Source organism: Pteropus medius, unplaced genomic scaffold, assembly GCF_902729225.1.
Source record: "Pteropus medius unplaced genomic scaffold, Ma_sr-lr_union100, whole genome shotgun sequence".
Taxonomy (NCBI): domain Eukaryota; kingdom Metazoa; phylum Chordata; class Mammalia; order Chiroptera; family Pteropodidae; genus Pteropus; species Pteropus medius.
The window spans coordinates 5073571-5095462 of record NW_024353517.1 but is presented as its reverse complement, the minus strand read 5'-3'; the positions used below and the strand labels follow the sequence as shown (position 1 = coordinate 5095462).

General features: G+C 45.3%; 1 protein-coding gene across 4 annotated transcripts in view; it reads left to right on the top strand.

Annotated features, from left to right (window-relative positions):
• BCL6 (BCL6 transcription repressor) overlaps positions 1-15776 on the top strand; it is a 24289-nt gene extending 8513 nt beyond the window's left edge. For 2 of the 4 annotated variants that reach the window (XM_039850884.1, XM_039850885.1), the window contains exons 2-10: positions 2239-2277; positions 3118-3289; positions 4816-5037; positions 7113-8084; positions 8636-8820; positions 10236-10403; positions 11482-11612; positions 11723-11860; positions 14557-15776. In XM_039850884.1, the coding sequence (XP_039706818.1) occupies positions 3129-3289; positions 4816-5037; positions 7113-8084; positions 8636-8820; positions 10236-10403; positions 11482-11612; positions 11723-11860; positions 14557-14700 (2121 nt within the window). In that variant the 5' untranslated portion in view covers positions 2239-2277; positions 3118-3128 and the 3' untranslated portion in view covers positions 14701-15776. Of the gene's footprint in view, positions 1-66; positions 1098-2238; positions 2278-3117; positions 3290-4815; positions 5038-7112; positions 8085-8635; positions 8821-10235; positions 10404-11481; positions 11613-11722; positions 11861-14556 lie in introns of those variants that run through there. The other 2 variants (XM_039850886.1, XM_039850887.1) reach the window with 2 other exon arrangements.
• The last annotated feature ends 6116 nt before the right edge of the window (positions 15777-21892 follow it).

The following is a 21892-nucleotide window of genomic DNA, read 5'->3' as shown; positions in this document are numbered from 1 at the left end:
GGTGGCTGGAGAAGACAACGTTTAACTTTTATTTGGTAGTTATTGAGGCTGGGGCGGGGTCGGGCTCAGGGGAGTCCAGGTCTGGGCCCTTGCATTTGTCAGTTTCTCCTGGATAGCTCTGCTCTCTTGGTTGTTTTTGTAGAATAAGCCTTGTGCGTGGCATTGGTGAGTTGGCTGAAGCTAGCAGACAGGTTTGGCCAGGGTTTGCTGGGGAATAGTTTTGAGATGTTGGGCAAGGCTTATCCCCTGGATAAGTGTCCTCCTCAATAAATCAGGGCTGTATATGAGGATCAGATACCATAATGGACTGGAAAGAGCTGAACGGTCTGTAAAAAAAAAAACAAACCAAATGCTAGTGGTTTCTCTACACCTGCAGCATGTAGAGGAAAGCTCATTGCCATACCCACAGTAACCCACGTACTCACTAGTTGTGGGACCTCCTAAGGCAGAGCTAACATAGTAAGGAGTAGACTTAATAAGGGCATGGGCCTTAATGTATGTGCTTTTGTTATTGGTCAAGCCAGATAGAGGTTTGGGGTGAAAAGTGCCCAGCCCAGGACCTGGCTGACAGTAGACCCAAGGGAATTGTTTTGTTTGATTCCGTCTGAATCTGGACTGAGTTGCCAATTATCAAGGTGAAATGACAGATCTGGGCTTCCTGTGGTTCCAAAAGTCTGTGACTGGAAATCCATAGGTGAGCTGGCAGTTGAAGCTGGCTGAAGGACAGCCAGACGTATTCCAGAAGTGGTTAGGGATCTCTTTCATGGGGGAAGAGGAGAGGGTTTATAAATAAACCTCACATGTGTCTTCAGCATTCTTTTTCAAAGGAGACAATCACTGAACTTTGGTTAATGTGCCAATTCAGTGAATCTGTCTTGCCCATCTTGAGTTAGGATGGGGAGAGGAAGAAATAGGTCCTTTCATCTTTTTCTGTCCTCTCCCTTCCCCTGTTTCCTTCCCCCATCCCCACTCCCTCACATGCACACACTAACCTTGAAGCTGATGAGATTGAGTGACTGGCACTTGGGACCACAGAGAAATGTCAGAGTATTTGGTTACAGACTCAAGGAAACCTCTCATTTTAGAGTACTCATTTGGTAAGACTCAGCAGCCTGGAATGGGGGCAAAGTGTTTGTGTGGGGGAAGAAACTTAAAAATGAGATTCACCCACATCAGGGTGCTGTTTTGCATGTTCTACAGCACGTAGGCTGATTTGGAAAGGGGACAGGAATTTGAGCCAGAAGACCTAGGGCTGGGCCACTCACCATCTATGTGGCCTAATATGACCTCTTTGGCCTCAGGCCCCTTTACCCGGAAAATAACTCTAAAGGCCTACGCTTTTTTTTAAAAAAAGGGCAAGATTATTTTGTTTGGAAGCCCATGCGCAATCATAAATGAGAGTCTTACACCTGTGCTTTAAATTATTTTGTTTTAGAGAAACAAATTTAAAGAGGGTACATATTTCATGAGTGCTCCCTGGCCCGTTCTTGGCTAAACTACACAATTAAATCTTTTCAGCATGGAGAAGCACACACTTGGGAGTCTGTGGCACTCTATCTGGTCTTAGACCCAGGAAAGAAGGGAGGGGAAACTTTGAAACAGAAGGCAAAGATTCTTCAGAAAAGCATAGATCCTCCTTCTCAGGTTGTATTCTGCAGAGTCTCTATTCAGTCTTAAGTGTTTCAGGTAGTCAGGAAATACTGCTTGGCTGTTTGTCCTGGCACGTCACTTGAACCCAAGTCTCAGTTTTGTCACCAGTGAAATTGGGATAAAGATATTGACCCTGTCGGCCTTGCGGAATCATTCTCACACTTGAAAGATAACATTTTAGCAGGCTTCGAAAAGCGTCCAGAGTTTTCAGGCCCCTGAAGGATCATCCTCATTAACATTGAATTTTTTCATTCTTTAATTTTTTTCTTTCCTATAAACTCAAGGGCTTTTGGATGGCATACATTTTTTCACTTTGAGAAAGAACATGTGTGTGTATATGTATATATAATCGATGTATGTAACATATTCCCAGTACTCAGGGCATAAACATCATTGCATGGTTTCAGGTGCCTGTTTTCGTAAGAGCTGAGCTGGAAAAATGTTTACTAGTTTTTGGTAAAACCGCACCAGCTGGCAGGCTGCAGCTATCAAAGTAAACCTAAACACGTGTATCCTAAAATAGGACTATAGTGGACAAACTTAAATTCATTAAATCAATTTCTGTTTGCTTTTTTCTCTTCCTTGCAGGTTTTAAGCAAAATTTTGGACTGTGAAAGCAGGCATTGGGTGAGTAAATTGAATTATATGCTTTAAAATTTTGTGACAGATTGCTTCCTCTGAATTTACCAGTGCATAGGTTTCTGTGAACTTTGCCACTTTTCATTAGATGAGATGAAGGATAGCTGATTCTCTCTCCATTACTCCCAGCCCTCAGCCTTCACCCATGCATTAGACTATCTTAACACCGTTGTATGGATCATTCATTCCTTTACTCATTTCTTAGTTAAGATTAATTTAGCCACCTACTATGTGCCAGCAATGTGCTATGTGCTCAAGGTGGATTGAGACAATTCTAAAGCCTAACAGAAGAGAGGCAGATGGTGGCTGAGATAATAAAATTAGATACTGATGAGAATAGTTATGATTTTTGAGAACTGTACTATGGAACAGGCACACACCTTTAATTTTTACAACCACATAGGAATTACTACTCCCATTTTGGGAAACTAAAGCCCGGAAACATTAAACGATCTGCTCCAAATCACACAGCTAGCAAAAGGTAAAGCTAGCATGCTAACCTTCAAAGCATGGTTTCTCTACTCTGTCACACACTCACTGCCTCTCAGTACTAGCAGAGTATTTGGTATGTGGAAGAAAACACTCAACAAATATCCATTCTCTTCGCCTGTCTCCTAAAGAGCTTTCTATTCCAGCCTGTTGGATAAAAATTATCCTTCCCATTTTATAGATGTGAACAATTATGCCTGCAGATGGGCCATGAATTGTTTACAGATCAAACACAAGGGACCTGTGTGCATTCCATATGTTATCAGGCTGGACCACCTGCTCTCACACTCCTGGTAAGCAGGGAACAGGTTCTGAAGGATTTTGACCTCTTTTTTTCAGGTGGAGACAAAATGGCCTCACCGGCTGACAGCTGTATCCAGTTCACCCGCCATGCCAGTGATGTTCTTCTCAACCTTAATCGGCTCCGGAGCCGTGACATCCTGACTGATGTTGTCATAGTGGTGAGCCGTGAGCAGTTTAGAGCCCATAAGACAGTCCTCATGGCCTGCAGGTGAGGAGTCTGGAAGGGAGAGGTAGATGAATACAAGGGAATGGGATGGTGCTGGTAGTGAGCGAGGTGGAACACGCTGTGTTTGGGATCACATTCCATTTGTCTCCAGATCTCCAGCACAAGGCCCGGCAGAGTAGGCTCCCAGAAAGTGAACGAACGCACGTACTTTTAGAGAAAAAGAAAAAAAAGTTTCTGTTCTGCGGGTTTGGAAGGGAGAAGAAATCATATACTGTCTCAAGAAAGACTATGTTTGGGGCAGACATGGAGAATAATTATGGTTAACCAGTGAAAAAATAAAAAGTGAAAGAGAGCGTTAAAATATTTTAAGCAAGTTAATTTGAAATATTTTGTTCTTTTATTCCATAATTGTATTTATTTATTACTGTGCTATATTTCCATGGGTGTTTCAGAGTATATGTAAGGTAGTGAAAGTGAGCCAGCTGTTTCTTTATACTTGTAAAAGATTTCAAGTGTTCAGAGCGATTTTATGTTACATCATCTCCCTGGGTCTTCGTAGTGGCCTGTGTTGTGGATGGCATGATTATGTCCATTTTATGGATGATAAAACAAAGACACTCATACATGAACTAATGTAGAGTCAGGCATCTCAATTGCTAGTAGAGAACTTATTCAACATCTACAACAAGCACCTGTTTTTCAACGGTAGCAAGAACAGAGGTCTATAGAGACCCAAACATAATAGCTAATGCTAAACAAGTGCTTACTATGTGCCAGGCATCATTCTATCTCCTTTACATTTTCATTCTTGCCACAACCTTGTAAGGTAGACACTATTGTTCCTGCTTTGCAGAGGAGGAAAACAAGGTGCAGAGAAGTTACCCAAGGTTGCATAGCTACTTACTGATTGATGCGAAGCTCACTTCTGGCAATACACTCAGAAAGAGTGGAGTTGAGATGACAACCCAGAATTCTGGCTTCTAACTGACTGCTTTTTCCTCTGCCAGACAGTATGGTACCTGGAGGCATGGCTTAAAATTGGACTTGGATCTTCTAGGAATATTGACCTTGTGATAGTCTATAGGCTTTCAGAGAAAATCAGAATGTAGATGTAGGCATCATTTTATTTATTTGTCATCAATATCCAACCTGATTCTAAAAAAATACAATAGGATTTTTAAAATAAGGATAATGTGAGGGAACAACAAGAGAAATGCTTAACCCAAGTATAGACTAAAAATAGTGCGAATGAGTGCTAAATTTAACTCTGGTCACTTGTGCGGCTGAGATTAAAATCATTTAACCTCTCTGATCTTAGTTCCCCCATTTGTAAAAGGGGGAGAATGATAGTACCTACCTTGCAAGGTTGTGAGGAACACAGGATAATGTATGTGACCACCTTAATGACTCAATGGCATTTAGTAAGCTCTCTATAAATGGTAGCTGGTGTTAATTGCCATAGAAGTTCTGGAGCTAGGCCCAGGGGAGAGGGGCTGCATGTGACGCTGACTGTAATTGATGACAGAGGCTATGTGTCTGCTATAGTGAGACATTCGTTTGTTTTACAGTGGCCTGTTCTATAGCATCTTCACAGACCAGTTAAAATGTAACCTTAGTGTGATCAACCTGGATCCTGAGATCAACCCCGAAGGGTTCTGCATTCTCCTGGACTTCATGTACACATCTCGGCTCAATCTGCGGGAGAGCAACATCATGGCCGTGATGGCCACAGCCATGTACCTGCAGATGGAGCATGTCGTGGACACTTGCCGGAAGTTTATCAAGGCCAGGTGAGCTGCCACCCAGGTGGAAGCCTTGGAAATAAAAGGATCGGAAGGGATCAGAACCCCTTGATAATAAAGCATGCATACAGAAAAAATAATCCTCCATCATGTACCACAACCTACATTTCCACTATTTTTGCATACTTTTTGCCCTTTTTAACTCTTGTACTCCAGACCAACTTGACACCTTACTGCTATCCAGGTATGTCTTGTGCGTTCCTACCTCCCGCCTCTTCCTTTCTTCCATTCACTCGATATGCCCTTTCCTCCCACCCTGCAAGGCCAGGCTTGGTTGCCAGCTCCTCTCTGGATATTTTTATAATTATCACTCAGCTCTTCCCTCAGATCTTCCTCTGTGTTCTAAAGCCTTTTGCCTGTCCTTTAGATCTTCCTTCTGTTTTAACTATTTGCATATATGTTTTAGTTCTCCTTTAGACTTCTATTTTAGCTATTTACATACGTGCCTTAGTTCCCCTACCAGCCTATAGGCTGCTCTGATCATCTTTTTTATCTCCCTGCTCCCACCAGAGAGGACATTTATTGAATTAAATTGAGTTCACTAGGTCTAACCTACCCAAGGGGCTGGTAGGACATGACCATCATTTAAAGGTGAGGAATCGGAGAACCAAAGATATGAAGAGCTTTGCTAAGTGGAACAGAGACCAGAAGCATTTGATTTGCTGCTCCGGGGTGATTGCATCCACTCTCAAACAGAAGGGTTTCCCTCCTCTTTTGGAACACCTCCAGGAGCCAGGAATTCAGTGTCCCCAGAGCCACGCCGTCTACCTTAGTCAGTTAGAAAGCTCCTCTTTATGGCAATTCGGAATGACTCCCTTAACCTTCACTCATTGGTTCTGGCACTGTTAAATGTAATCATGTTGAGTTGGCCTATTTTTTGCACCCACATAATGTCCCTTCAAGTATACGCAGCTAGAGCTCGCGGTCTCCTGTGGGTGATGACGGTGGCAGGATCATCATTGCCATCACTTATGAGTACTTTCTCTGAGTCAGGCCCTGTGCTTGGAGTGGTTAAGTACCTTGCTCCAGGTCATATGGCTGCTAAGTGGCATGACTGGGATTGGAAACCGGGTCTCATTTACATGCCACATACAAGTGATATCATGTGGTTTTCAACTTTTTCTGTCTGATTTATTTCACTTAGCATGATTATTTCAAGATCACTTACAGGTGGGATATAAATCTAAAAGCAACAAACGAACATGACAAACAAACAAGAGACTCATGGACATGGACAGTAGACTAGTGGTCGCCAGAGGGTAGAGGGTAGGGGGGAAGGTAGACAGGGTGAAGGGGGTCAAATATGTGGTGACAGAAAGAAATCTAACTATGGGTGGTGAACACGCAGTGCAGTATGTATATGACTTACTGTTGAATTATATACTTGAAACTTGTTGGATTTGGTTAACCAATGTCACCATTAAAAAAAAAAATACTAATGAGAGGAAGAAACTATAATTCTCTCATCCTCGTTCCACACGATATCACTTTATCATATCTCTTCACCAGCAATGCTGCCTTTCCCCAAAGTACACTTCTCCATAATGCCAGTCAGCGTTTAGGGTGAATCCTGTTTTCGACAGGGCACCAGTTTGTCTAAGACTGTCTGAATGCGTGGCACTAGCATTGTGTAAATTCTTCCTTCCCTGAGCCTCAGTTTCCATGTGTGTAAAATAGAAACAATAACACCTGTCTTCTCATCCTTGCAGGATTTCACATGAGTAAAGTGAGATAAGGGCTGTGAAAGCTTTATATTCTATAATCCAAAGAATTACAGATTTTGTGTGACTTAAACATACAAGATCATGTCTAAACAGGCACAGATTGTGTGGGTAACTCTCTTTCCTTCGCTGGGCCTTGTTTCCCCAACTGTGGGCTGGATTGCTAGACTTCTAGTGTAAATGCCATGTGACTGACAGTATTTCCCTGCTCCAGAGCCATATCTCCTATGTCCAGCTGACGCAAGCAAAACTGTGATTACATAGACCAGTGTCACTTGGAAGGTCGTGGGCTTCGCAGTTCTAATTTGGAGGCCGGTTTCTTCTTTCTTGATTATCCTGCAGCGAAGCAGAGATGGTTCCTGCCATCAAGCCTCCCCGTGAAGAGTTCCTGAGCAGCCGGGTGCTGATGCCCCAAGACATCATGGCCTATCGGAGTCGTGAGGTGGTGGAGAACAACCTGCCGCTAAGGAATGCCCCCGGGTGTGAGAGCAGAGCCTTTGCCCCTAGCCTATACAGTGGCCTGTCTACACCGCCAGCGTCTTATCCCATGTACAGCCATCTCCCCATCAGCAGCTTCCTCTTCTCCGATGAGGAGCTGCGGGATGCCCGGATGCCTGTGGCCAACTCCTTCCCCAAGGAACGAGCTCTCCCCTGCGATAGTGCCAGGCCAATCCCAGGAGAGTACAGCCGGCCAGCCATGGAGATATCCCCCAGTATGTGCCACAACAGCATCTACTCACCCAAGGAGGCAGCCTCAGAGGAGGCACGGAGTGACATGCACTACAGTGTGGCCGAGGGCCCCAAGCCTGCTGCCCCCTCGGCCCGGAACGCCCCATACTTCCCCTGTGACAAGGCTGGCAAGGAGGAAGAGAGGCCCTCCTCCGAGGATGAGATTGCCCTGCATTTCGAGTCCCCCAATGCACCCCTAAACCGGAAAGGTCTGGTCAGTCCACAGAGCCCCCAGAAGTCTGACTGCCAGCCCAACTCGCCCACAGAGTCCTGTAGCAGCAAGAATGCCTGCATCCTCCAGACCTCTGGTTCCCCTCCAGCCAAGAGTCCCACCGACCCCAAAGCCTGCAACTGGAAGAAATACAAGTTTATCGTGCTCAACAGCCTCAACCAGAAAGCTAAACCGGAGGGGCCTGAGCAGGCTGAGCTGGGCCGCCTTTCCCCTCGAGCCTACACTGCCCCGCCAGCCTGCCAGCCACCCATGGAGCCTGAGAACCTTGACCTCCAGTCCCCAACTAAGCTCAGCGCCAACGGGGAGGACTCCACCATCCCGCAGGCCAGCCGGCTCAATAACATCGTCAACAGGTGATTTCAGAAACAGTCCAGACCTGGGGGTCAGGGGTTACCTGAGCAGGGCTCTGAGGTTGCCTCTTCTGATGGATGCAGGGGCTGTGTTCTTTTCTTGCCTGAAATGCTCAGCCTATTCGAGGTGTGGGATAAGAGCCTGATGATTGAATTAACCTAAGTAAGGAAGGAGATTAAGCTTCAGTGTATCTTTTCATAGCAGGAGAGAGTTCTTTTCTGTGATAGAAGAACATTCCCCGAATCCCAGAGGCAGATCTTGTGGTCTTGGTGTGGCGGCGGGGATTCCTCATACTTGCCTTGGACTAAGGGAGGTTGCTGAATGCAGAACCGAGGGGAAGAAACTGGGTCTGAGAGTGGGGTTTTGGCTAGTTTGACCCCATTGGTGATCTCTATACATGCGCTGTTGGAGGTAGCCTTGAGGATAGCCCTGCGGCCCCAGACCCAGAGTGGCTGCCGGGCTCCCTGAGCACAGGGAGGAGGGCATGGCATAGAGGCTGGGCAGAGTGCTCCACTCTGCTCCAGCTGCTGAGGCTCTTTCCTCCTGCCCGCAGGTCCCTGACAGGCTCGCCTCGCAGCAGCAGCGAGAGCCATTCGCCGCTCTACCTGCACCCCCCCAAGTGCACGTCCTGTGGCTCTCAGTCCCCACAGCACACGGAGATGTGCCTCCACACCACTGGCCCCACGTTCCCCGAAGAGATGGGAGAGACCCAGTCTGAGTACTCGGATTCCAGCTGTGGTGAGTCTCTTCCCCTCCCTCTCCTCGTTGGGGAGAAGGCAGGCCCCCACCTCTGCTCCATGGGATTTGTGCTTCTGTTTTACTTATGCCGTTGCCACTGACTGGGGAGTCGCTCCTGATTGGAAGTCCACTGGCACTTAAAACCACCAGCCGATTGCCCGCACTCTTGACCATTTGGGGAACTAGGCTGGTCAAAACAGGGGATGGGGTAGTACGGTTACTCTGGGGTAAAAGAAAATGACGGGGCGGAATTTTCAGCTTCGTTCCAGCAGAGGGAACACGTGGGACTGGCTGTAACTCTCAGAGCTTTCTTAGCCCCTCTGGACCCAAACTTCTGGCGCAGGATCTGGGTACATGTTAGTTCACTCTGCTAGGCCGTCCATTCCGTAAGGGGAAGCATCTGAATTGGTTCATTCCTGTGTCTCCCGTGGGTCCCAGGGAGTCTCTAGAACAGAGTGGGTACTCAGTAAATATTAACCGAATTAGGTGAAATTAGGTTAAATTGAAGTTTGTGGATAGTGTGTGATTGGCACCTCCAATTCTTACCAGATGTAAAAGTCTATGCCTTCCCGCAGCTCTGGCTGCAGTACTGTAGCCCAGTGATACTGAATCGGGCCTGAGCCACTGCAATGTGTCGTTTTCAAATTGTTAAAGAAAAAAATTAGTTACTTACAGTGAAAAGTGTGGCACAGGATGTGAACCTGTAGTTGGGAGAGCAGGGACCTGTCCCCCTTCTGTTCCCCAGGCCATTTGCCTTTGTTCTGCACTCCAGTTCCTTCTTCTGGGCCTCTGTTTCTACTTCCACTATCATTTTGGTCTCCCAATCTTCCAGAAGTGTTCAGGAGACATGAAATCGAGATTGGTGCAAGGGCGACCGTGTTTGTCATTAATCCTCCTCAGTGACTTCAAAGTATCATCGAATCTGATTTATATCTCACATTCCTATGATGCTTTGTGTTATGTCATGTCTTGTGAAGTAGGTAGGACAGGGGTTTATTATCCTGATTTTGGAGATAGAGACACAGACAGAGGCTCAGGGACGCGAAGGGTCTTGTCAAGTGAGGGCTTCTGTGTGTGGTGCAGATAAAGCTATGAACTGATAATAAAAGTCAGTTCCCAGTGCTCTCCAGAGGAGGAGCCCTGCTGAGCTTTTCTCCAGCTGATGCAGTTCACATGTGTACCTGCTGGTTTGAGCTTCCCTTCCTTACCTTAATATTCAAATCTGTTTCCTTTCTCCTCTGTGACTGAGACTCTAAATGCTAAGAAAAAATAAAATTCCCACAGGCCCCTTGCCCTGGGCTCCCATGAGTGCTGAGTGGGCAGGGGCACTGGGCATGGCTCCAGAGGAGAGGGGCCTCAGAGCCCTGTCTCCCTTCCTCGTGCTGACATCGGTGTCCCCTCCAACCCTCCAACAGAGAATGGGGCCTTCTTCTGCAATGAGTGTGACTGCCGCTTCTCTGAGGAGGCCTCACTCAAGAGGCACACGCTGCAGACCCACAGTGACAAACCCTACAAGTGTGACCGCTGCCAGGCCTCCTTCCGCTACAAGGGCAACCTCGCCAGCCACAAGACCGTCCATACGGGTATGGCCCTGCCCCACCTCACCCGAGCTCACCAGGGTCACTCGGGGCAGGAAGGGGAGTGGATCCCAGAGAAAGCAGTGTGGGATTTCGGAACGCGGCAGGGTGAGGCAAAGAGCAGGCCCCATCCTGGCCTGAGTGAGGGGCCTGGCCCTGGAGCCTCTTTGCTTAGTGACTTGTCCACACCCTGTAGCCTTTGTCTTTCCTCTGAGATGCTCTGTCCTGCTTCTCTGCCTATGCTGGGGTCAGAAGTGTTAATCCCACGGTAAAGGAGGAGAAACTAAGGCTGAGAGAGGCAAAGTGATGAGCTTTTGTAAAGCCAGAAAAAAAACCAAAGGCTTCTTGATTTCCTCTAAGGGCTTATTCCTTATCAACTTACATTCCTTTACCAGGTAGCTTCTAATAACCTGATTGTTGTCCAAAGTTGACTCTCTTTTGGTATTTTAAATGGGTCCTTTATCCCAGAAACTTTCCATGAGGGAAGGCGCAGCCCTTCTGTTGGTTTCCTCTGTCTGAGCATCTACTCCAACTCAGGCCCCACCTCTGTTGCAAATGGAATCCAGCCGTAGTTGCCACAAGCGGAAAAGCATGTTTGTTCTAAAAGAGAGAAACTAGAGCAGCCTGATTGTATCTCCCTGGTGAGTGGGTTGGCTATTCAATCAGTCTTATCCAAATGAAGAGCTAGAAGAGCCTTCCCAGGTCATCTAAATTCGCCCCTCAGATTCCAGAGAGGGAAACTGAGGCCCAGAGAAGGAGAGTGACTTGTCCAAATCCCGCAGTTAGATAATCCTAATGACAAAGCTGGTTGCGAGGCTTTCCGAACCTCAGTCTCTCCCCGTCCCACACCTAGTGTTGCTTCTACTCCTCCTTGCCTCTTGACTGTGATCAAGGCATGCTGGTGTGTGTGTGAGGGAGGTGGGGCCGGCGGGAGCCTGGCCCCTGGATCCTCTCTTTGACATCTTCCAAGGGAAAGAAAGTCGAAGTAGCTCTGGGTAGGGCAGTTTGCTTTGAAATTCAGGGGCCAGGGACTATGAGCCTCTGTTGACTATGGCTTTCCTTTTCCCTCTTTTCTCTGTAATAGGTGAGAAACCCTATCGCTGTAACATCTGTGGGGCCCAGTTCAACCGGCCAGCCAACCTGAAAACCCACACTCGAATTCACTCTGGAGAGAAGCCCTACAAATGCGAAACCTGTGGAGCCAGATTTGTACAGGTGGGTAGGGGGTTTGGGGGAAACACCCCTCAGCCTCTGCATGCGGTGGCTGCCGGGGGGCTCTGCAGCACACCCTGACAGAGCCGCTCATGCTTTGCTCTTCCATTCAGGTGGCCCACCTTCGTGCCCACGTGCTCATCCACACTGGCGAGAAGCCGTACCCGTGTGAAATCTGTGGCACCCGTTTCCGGCACCTTCAGACTCTGAAGAGCCACCTGAGAATCCACACAGGAGAGAAACCTTACCATGTATGGGCACCTTTGTGGCTACTGGCTGGCCTGGGAGGGGCAGGGAGGTGGAGAGGTGGGGCAGCGGAGCTGTTTGCTCCAATCTCAAGTACACCAGTGGGATGGTGAGGAAAGTAATGATCATAAGACCTGGACTGGGGCCTGATTTTCAAAGACACCCTGCTTGACCTTGGCCTAGGTCTCAGTTTGCTTATCTTTAAAATGGGGGTGTTGGGCTAGGTGATCCCAGCCTTAGGAGAGAGGTCTGGACTATGGATACGTGGATCGTGGAGTCAGTCATTCATTCCGCAAATATTTATTGAGTGCTTAAACTGGGCTCGATGTCTACTTAAGAAGAGCTAAGGTGTTTGAGAAGGAGCAGCCATAGGAGTGGAAGGAGAGCCTGAAGAATGTGGTGATATAAGGAAAAACAAACAAACAAACAAAACAGAGAATAGGCTGTTTCAAAAAGGAGCAGGTGGCCAGCAGCAAGATGCTGAGATCGGCCCATTGGAATCACAATGTTCTAGGGCAGGGACTCAGCAAACTAATGCTTTTTAATGTTCTGTGAGCTAACAATGGTTTTTATATTTTTAAGTGTCTAAAAAGTCAAAAGAATAGTATTTTGTGATATGTGAAAATTATATAAAATTTAAATGTCTAAGTCCATAAACAGTTTCATTGGAATACAGCCATGCTTACTTGTTTACGTATTGTCTGTGGCTGCTTTCATACTACAGTGACAGAGTTTAGTTGTGTCAGAGAATGTAAAATATTCCACAAAGCCTAAAATATTTCCTTCCTAGTTCTTTACAGAAATAGTTTGCCCATCTCTGCTGTAGAGAGGAAGATATTGGTCGGGCAGCTGAGATATCTGGGTTCATATTCTGACTTTGACAGTATCCCTTTTGGGGGGCCTGGGACAAGCCCTGACCCTCTCGCTGGGCCATAGTTTTCTTTCCCTGTAAAATGATGAGGACGTAGATGAGTTTTCAAACTGTGCTCTTTCAGTCACCAAGGTTCTACATCCTTGCAGGGCAGGACTAGGCTGAGGCCTCTTTTACCTTTCCAGTTTCCATTTAATTTGAAAGGAGAGTCTCCTGGCTTACAAGTGTGGAAACCAGTGTTATGAGTGATGCTGACTTTGATGAGCTTATGGCATCACTCTAGTAGTGATAGACACAAGAAGTAATTGATGAATGATTAACTCATACCACAAGTGTTCACCTGCAAAATGTGGTTATTTTCATTTGCTTGTTTATCAGCCCTTGAGTAAAAATCTTCTTACTTGCTGTTTGTTCTGGGGCACAGTCGTTATCCTCTCAGTACCTTAATTTCCTCACCTGTAAAATGAGCCGGATAATAGGGCCAACCTCGTGGAGTTATTGTACTAAGTTAAGGAATTTACTAGTATTCAGAATGATGCTTGGCACATAGTAAGAGTACAATAACTATTTTCTATTGTAATTATTCGCTAGGAGATTAGATGCACAGGATGTCAGATTTAAGAGTTACTTGCGGAGTATATTGTCTTGGTCCCTTACAGAGGGAAAGCCAAGGCTCAGAAAGAAGTGACACACTTAGGACGTACAGCAGAGTGTGGCATGGATATGATGGGCCCCTCGTTTCCCCGAGACTACGGTTCTTTCTACTCACTGGCCCACCCGTTCTGTTTTTTCATTTTTCTAAATTTATTTCTACTTTTACTTTAAAAAATTCTCTATATGAACATATTTATTACATTTTTTTAATGAGAATAATTTTAAATGTATGGAAAAGTTGCAAAGGGTATAGAGAGTTCCCATACACACCCAGTTTCCCGTTAACATCTTACATTAGTAGGATACATTTGTCAAAACTAATGAACCCATACTGATATGTTATTCTAAACTGAAGTCCATAATTTATTTGGATTTTTCTTAGTTTTTACCTAAATTGTCCTTTTTCTGTTCCAAGATTGCATTCAGATTACCCCATTATATTTAGTCATCCATTTTACTTTTAGGTAACTTTTCCACTAAAACTATTACTGTACATTTATTGAATCAAAGTGAGAAACAGCTCTACTTCCTGATGCCTTGTTAGCTTATCTAAGGTATGCATACTAAGAGGGAATAGAACTGTATTTTTAAAAGCATATCTTAGACTTGAGAATTTTCATGAATTCAGACGGTTGTCTATTTGTCCAAATATATTCTGATTTAATGCATATTGCCTAAGAGATATATTCTACTAGATATTAGGAAGATGATAAAATTTACTAAGTGGTCACTGCCCTCAAAGCATTCCCCACCTGGCATGGCAAGGCTAGAACTCTTACAGAGGTTCAAAGGAAAGAGGGATTATTCTTACCCTAGAGAGATATTAAAGGAAGCTTTAATAATTAGGGGAGTTTGCACCTGAACTACATTTTTGGGTAAGACTTGAACTTGTAGAGTTAAGACAGGGAAATACCGCCCAGGCATCAAAAAAGCATGAGCACTGCTTTGGAGAGCAGCAGATCAGGGACATTCTCATAAAGCCTACTGGTCCTTTAGCGGGAGCCAGGATCCACATGGGCTCCTAACGGAGCCAGGATCCACATGGGCTCCTAACCTGGCCAACGAGAGGGACTTGCTACCAGATCGCTTGCAGGGGGAACCTCCTCTGGGTCTTTGAAAAGTGACACATTTCTTGGGTTGATGACAACTAAAAGTTTGCCTCTGGTTTTCCTTTAGTGCGAGAAGTGTAACCTGCATTTCCGTCACAAAAGCCAGCTGCGTCTTCACTTGCGCCAGAAGCACGGCGCCATCACCAACACCAAGGTGCAATACCGCGTGTCCGCCACTGACCTGCCCCCGGAGCTCCCCAAAGCCTGCTGAAGCATGGAGTGTTGATACTTTCCATTCGAGCCCCTTCTCAGAATCTACCCAAAGGATACTGTAACACTTTACAATGTTCATCCCATGATGTAGTGCCTATTTCATCCACTAGTGCAAATCATAACTGGGCGTGGGGGGTGGGGTGGGGGGAGGGGTGTGGGGACTGGGAGCCAAGGCGGCTCCCCTTCCCCCACTGCCGTAAAACATTAAGAAAATAATATTGCTTCTTCTCCTATGTGTAAGGCGAACCATGTCAGCAAAAAGCAAAATCATTTTATATATCAAAGTGGGGGAGTATGCAAAAGTTCTGACTTGACTTAGTCTGCAAAATGAGGAATGTATATGTTTTGTGGGAACAGATGTTTCTTTTGTATGTAAATGTGCTTTCTTTTAAAAGAAGAGACTTCGGTATGTTATCAAAGAGAGGGCTTTAATTTTTTTAACCAAAGGTGAAGGAATATATGGCAGAGTTGTAAATATATAAATATATATATATATATAAAATAAATATATATAAACCTAAAAAAGATATATTAAAAATATAAAATTGTGTTAAAGGCTCGATTTTGTATCTGCAGGCAGACACGGATCTGAGAATCTTTATTGAGAAAGAGCACTTAAGAGAATATTTTAAGTATTGCATCTGTATAAGTAAGAAAATATTTTGTCTAAAATGCCTCAGTGTATTTGTATTTTTTTGCAAGTGAAGGTTTACAATTTACAAAGTGTGTATTAAAAAAAAAAAAGAACAAAAAAAGCTGCGGAAGGAAAAATGGGTAGTTTTGTTCTAGTTTCCGGTTTGTATATACCTATACAATGTGTCCTACGGTGCCTTTTTCATGGAAGTTTTCAACGATGGACGAGCGTGCCATCCCTTTCTGAAGTGTAGGCAGACACAGGGACTTGAAGTTGTCACTAACTAAGCTCTCTTTGGGAATGTTTGTCTCATCCATCACATTCTGCGTCATGCTTGTGTTATAACTACTCCGGAGACAGGGTTTGGCTGTGTCTAAACTGCATTACCGCGTTGTAAAATATAGCTGTACAAATACAAAAATAAAATGTCGAAAAGTCAAGTCAGTTTGTTCTGGGGGTCTTTCCTTGTTTTGGAATTGAGACTTAGGTGGGTCTGGTTTCCTTTGCTCTTAACCTAGTGGGAAGTTCTCACTGAGGGTGGCGGCTGCTGGGTGGGGGGGTCTTAGAAAGAGGGGGCTGGGGCTTGCTCCTGGTGGCTGGGCAGGGACCCATCTTCGGTTCCCAGGCCGTGGATGGACTGTAGACTCCACCCCTGGTGTGAGGACCTCCAGTGGAAGACTTTGGATGGACCTCTCACCTCTATTTCTGGTCGGTTCCCTTCTCTTTCTGTTTTTTCACTCGGCTCTAGGCTGAGCTTTTAACAACTTCAGTTCTAGTCTTTCTGACACGAATGTCTGTGAGTCTTTTCCTCTTGGAGAATTTGCCCATTCTGTGATAAGGTTCATCTTGCCTCCTGGCTTCATAAACAATTTCTGCTGGGGTTCAGGGGTCAGTATGAAGGCTTCTGACCCCAGTCATACATTTCTCAGCCTTGGTGCCTTGGGTGTCTTTTTGATATCTGCTGGGAGGTTGACAGGCATCTATCGACTTGGAAGCTTTATGAATGGCTACTAGCCAAGCAAACCTCCATCCCTATGGAAGTGTTCTTTGTCCAAAGGACTCTATAGTGGAGGTCAGCCACCTCCTGTGTGACTGAAGACAGTCATTTACCCTCTGGGTCCCCTTCTCAACCTGCCCAAGAGGGGACTGGATTAACTAGATTGCTTATGATTCCATGATTCAGACATAAATTCAATCTAGCTTACCTTGGCACCCCATTTTACCTCAAAAAACCCCAAGGATTACATTTAATTGATGAGACCTAAGAACAGTAGGGACAAGTGTGGTCGTGGCCCCTGGCCCAGAGGAAAAGGTCCATACTCCCCACTTTTAGTTCCTGGGTCGCTGTGGGGCAGGGACATGAAGCAGAGCCTTTCTTGGGTCCTTGAGCCACTGGTAGGAAGGTGGTGTCCCTTGGTCGTGCCTTTGCAGCAGGCTCTGAGCACGTGCTGGGAAGTTTACGGGAGCCGACCAGCCAAAGCCCCAGAGAGAGCCTCAGAAAGTCACACCAGCCTCTGCCAGCCACATGGCCTTCCAGCTCAGGTTTCCTTTGAAAATGACTTTAAAGGACTTGCCAGCTCAAGGCCTCAGCTCACCCTGCTCTTTGAAAAGGGAGAAAATGATCCCTCTGCTCCCATAGGAACTTGGCAGAAGAACTTAAAAAACAGACAACTTCAGGAATGACAATTCACAGGCCTGAGGGAGGCTGGCCTCAGGGCCCCTTTGCTCCCTGAGGGACTCTGAGTTTGTTTACGTGTCATTACTATTTAATAAAGAGACTAGGGGACCCAGGCAGACAGTGTGGGTGGCATTCAAGTTCAAACAAAAGGGAAGATCAAAGAGTAACTGTAGCCAATTGATCAATAACAAGTAAAAAGCAAACATCTCTAAAACAGATAAGCTAGGGCAAAAGGAATATAGAGTTTTTATTACAAAAGCATGACGTGAATGCAACTTTTCACAAATACATAACTTACAAAACATGGGACACCTGAGGTTCTTCTCTATTTGGTGGGGTTTTTAGATGAAAGGTTTTCCAGGTCCTGGGTGGTGGATGGACGGTAGACTCAGAGGAGGGGGTTGGTCAGAATCAAGAGAAGCTGCTTAGAAGCTGGGAGGAATGGGAGTAGATAAGGATCACCTAGTTTAAATCTATCATCTACCCATGAAATGACTGAGGCAGGAGACATGAAGAAACTTGCCTACTGTCACCCAGTGCACTGGGGGAGAGAGTGGAGGGCAAGCTCCTGCTCCTCACCCCAACTCAGTGGAAGGAAAAACGGATAAAAATGTTCCCATTTTAGAAATAAGGAAACTGAGGCAGGGACTTGTCCAAGGTCACACGGCTAAGAATGGCCAACTAGTCTGAATTCACACAACTAGTCATCGATAGAACTTTACTTACTTTCTTTTCTTGGGAAAAATGCTATTCCCTTGAAAATTTGGGTTCCTATTCCTCTTTCTGTGTCACTCGGTCATAATTTTATTAAACAGGGCTAATAATATCTAACATTTGTTAGGTGCCTATGATTTTTAAAGTACTTTTGTATCAATGATCATTTTCAATTCTCACAGCCACCCCTCGGAGCAGAGGTCACAGGGGATGGAAACCACATGCCCATCTCAGAAACTCCAGGATGGGGGCAGTGCCCCAGGAGTTACAATTGAACCAGGGGTCTATAAAACACACATCAAACTGCACTTGCTCACAGAAACTGTTCCAAAAGAAACTGCATTATACTCAGCCCTGCTGGAGTCAGAATGTGAGCGGCCATATTCCACATCATGTGACCTACTTCCCTGACCATTGATTTGTCTAAGGATGGACACTGGATCCAAGGGCAACCAACCACAGGCAGGCCTGTAACCTATTAAGTATGACATGTAAAGTACTGCCTAAAAAGAGGGTATTAATGAGTTGGGCCACTAAGATTATAGGTCCTGGAAATTTATAGTGAAATATGAAGACAACCAGCCAGTCCAGTGTTTCTCAAATTTCAGTCATTTGTGGTCCACCTTCATGATTTTGCTTCACGAAGCATCATGCCTTGACTATTTATATATTTTTTCTTTAAACCAACTCATTTTTAGATATAGTTTCCCCAAATATAAAACAAAAATTTCACTCACGTGCTTTCTAGAAATCATTTTGTGCCCCACCAGAGGCATCTTTGGAAAACACTAAGAGAATTAGAATAGAGAAGAGAAGGGTGAAGAGCTGGCCTCTGGGGAGTAGCTAGGTCACATTAATGGCAGGGCACTGGAGCGAGAGCCCCAGAGCAGGGGGCTCGGAACTAAAAAGACCTTCCAGGAAGCTTGTCATTGTTTGGGGATTCTGGTCTTAGATTTCTAGAAGATTTCATCTATCTCATAACCACTTCGTAATAAAGTCTCTGCCTCTACTCCTACGCCACCCAGCATACTCGGTCTAGTCTCTGTGAAGCCCTGTCTCCTGGAACCAAAGAGCATAGTTTATAACAGGTGCCCAGGTCTCTGGCGTGTCTGCCAGTGGGAAGACCCTAAATACTCAATATGGGTTCAGGCTTCTCAATAGTGGAGGTTGTGGCATGCTGTGATCCTTCTGAGGTAAGACACAAAAAGTGATCTACCCAAAATATTGTAACCACTTGGAAAGAGAATGATCCTCCAAGCCCCGGAGCAATAAGAAAAGGCTTCTAACAGGCATACAGGAGCCCAGCCCTGTAGGGGCACAAGGGATATAGCATCCGAGGCCATAAATCTTCAATGAAGGAAGAGGAAGCCTGAGTGATTACTAAGGAAGTGGCCTTTTAGGAAGACAGCTGCCAAGGCAGGAAGGCAGTGGAGTCTATGAAGAGGACCCAGGGGGCTTGGAGCCCCCTATGTTACCCTTAAGCTCTGGGGTCTAGCCTCTTATTAAATGAGTCTGACTCAATCAGCCCCAATGATTGTCTTCTCAGCACATCTAAGAGATGAGTTCCCTGGGTCTCTCCTTGCCTTTTGCACATCATGCAGGAAGGTTGTTTAAATAACAAGCATGTTTAGAGTCAGAATTACAGAATATCATGACTGGAGGGGCCTTAGTAATTATAATCATATTTTACAGGTGAAGAAACCAGGCTAGAGGGGAAAGGGGACATGCTTAAAAGGTCACACCAAGAATTTTTATCACAGAGGTTTCCTGACTCCCAGTTTGGCTTCTAACATTGTTCGAGCCTTCAAGGAGTGTGCGGTCAAGCTGGGGGCGGGGGTGGGGAAGGGATAGGAGGTGGAGGGGACATGAACAAATATGGAAGTAAAAACGAAAAGAAACATGAAGAGTTATAACATATCATGAATAAATGACATTCTTGAGGATCCAGGGGCTTTGAGAGGCATATGCAGAAGCATCCTCTGGACTCCCAAGCATCTCCTTCCTTTCTGTGGGACTGCAGTACCTCCTTCTGCCAGGACAGAGCTGTTCTCCTTGATGTCACCAGTAGGAGCCATCTCTGGAGGTGGTTTAGTTTGCTAGGGCTGATGTAACTAAGTGCCACAAACCGAGTAGCTCAGACAACAGAAATGTACTGTTTCACAGTTCTGGAGGCGATCAAGGTGTCATCAAGATTGGTTTCTTCTAAGAGCTGTAAAGAAGAACCTTCTAGTCTCTTCTCCTAGCTTCTGGCAGTTTGTTGGCAATCCTTGGCACTCCTTCTGTTGTAGAAGCATCATCTTGATCTTCATCTTTATCTTCACAATGCGTTCTCCTGGTGTGTGTGTGTCTCTGTGTCCAAATTTCCATTTTTTATATGGATACTAATTAAATTGAAGTAGGGCCTGCCCTAATGACCTCATCTTAACTAATTATATCTGCAACAACCCTATTCCAAATCAGGTCATCTTCTGAGGTATGGGATTTAAGACTTCAACATATAAATTTTGGGGTGACACAATTCAACCCATGACAAGGATGGTTTGTGGGAGGGAGCTGGTGACATGCTCTCAGAACTGGTACCATCCTCACCTTTATTTATTATTTGTTTGTTTGTTTGTTTGTTTGTTTTTGCACTTTCTCCCTACTGCCAAAAGTAAAGGGAATTGAGATTTGGAGGCTGGGCACTGGACTTTGCACCCATGGTCTTCACAACAACCCATGGAGTGGGGCTTGCTTGACCTCTCACAGACGAGGAGAACAAGATGCAAAGAGGCCAGGTCACCTAGATCCATGGAGGTCTCTATGGATCACGAATCACCAAATAATGTGTATGTCAGATCATGAGAAGTTTGATAAAAACCCCTTAACAAGAACTGGAGACTATTATAGTCAATCATATTTTGAGAAGTCATGGAGTGTTTGCGCTTACCCTGGTGGTGATCTAATTCGACAGCTCTCTGCCACAGAGAGCATTTAAATGCAGTGCTGCCTGCTTCCCAGGTAACACTCTTGTGCAGCTGGAGGTGAGAATCTCTAATGCAACCCCTTTATGGTACTATCATACATAAAAAAAAAAAAAGAAAAGCAAATGCCAAGTGACATTAAGCGAACACATTCTATAAGGACTAGAATACAACTTTCAAAACACCTAAGCCAGTATTCTTTCCGCTAAAATCACTACCTTCTACTATCATGATTTTTCTATTTCCAGACACCTTATTGCAGCCCCTAAATGATTGCCTTCTTCATATATCTTCATGTATCTAGTCACTTCTTTGGTGTGACTCTAGAGGAGCCAAACTTGCAACAATGGGTAAAAATTATAGAAAGGCAGAACTTAGCTAGATAGTAAAGGATTTCCAAACAAATGTCTCAGAATGGAATGGGCTTCGGGTAGGCTCCTGAACTCATCCCTGAGGCAATTATGTGGACGATAAGTTGGCAGTGATATTGACTTGAGGGAGAGTTGGACTAAATGACTCTAAGGTTCCTTTCAAGCTTGAGATTCTCTGAGATCATATCTCATTTAGGAACTGGTTTTGATCACAGGATGAGGTCAGGAGTATAGGTCTGCTATGTATCTCAAGAGAGAAGGGCATGATCATGCAAGTCTGGGGCCATTTTTGTGTAAGTTGGGATGGCTCCTGGACCCCTGAATTGAGCTGAATTCCAGGGGCATCTCTGTTTTTCCCAGCACTCCCTGGCTTGAGGTTTCACACACATCACACACAGATGGTGAGTCTATACTTCCTCTCCCTCTATTTTTACCTGGTGCTCCCTATCTATCAGTCACATGGAGAAATGCATCATTTCCCAAACCTACTGTATTCAGTGTCTTTGTGTATGTATACCATGCCTCTGCTTAGCATGTCTTTTTTCTCCTTCGACTTCTCCCACCACCTCACCCTGAGAACTTCTTCGAGATCCCCTCCATGAATTTCCTCAGCCCAGAAAACTATGGATATCTGTACAGGTTTGTGAATGATGGAGAGGGAGAGTGCGTGATTAAGGGTTCCAGTTGATTGTGTAGCTTTTCTGGAGCCCGCATTTTAGAAGCCAGTTCTACTACTGCAGTCTAATAAATAGCCACAAGGTGGCAGCGTAGGCCAAACTGTGACAGCTCCAGGAGCGGCTTTTTCTGGTTCCAGGGAGCTAGAAAGGTAT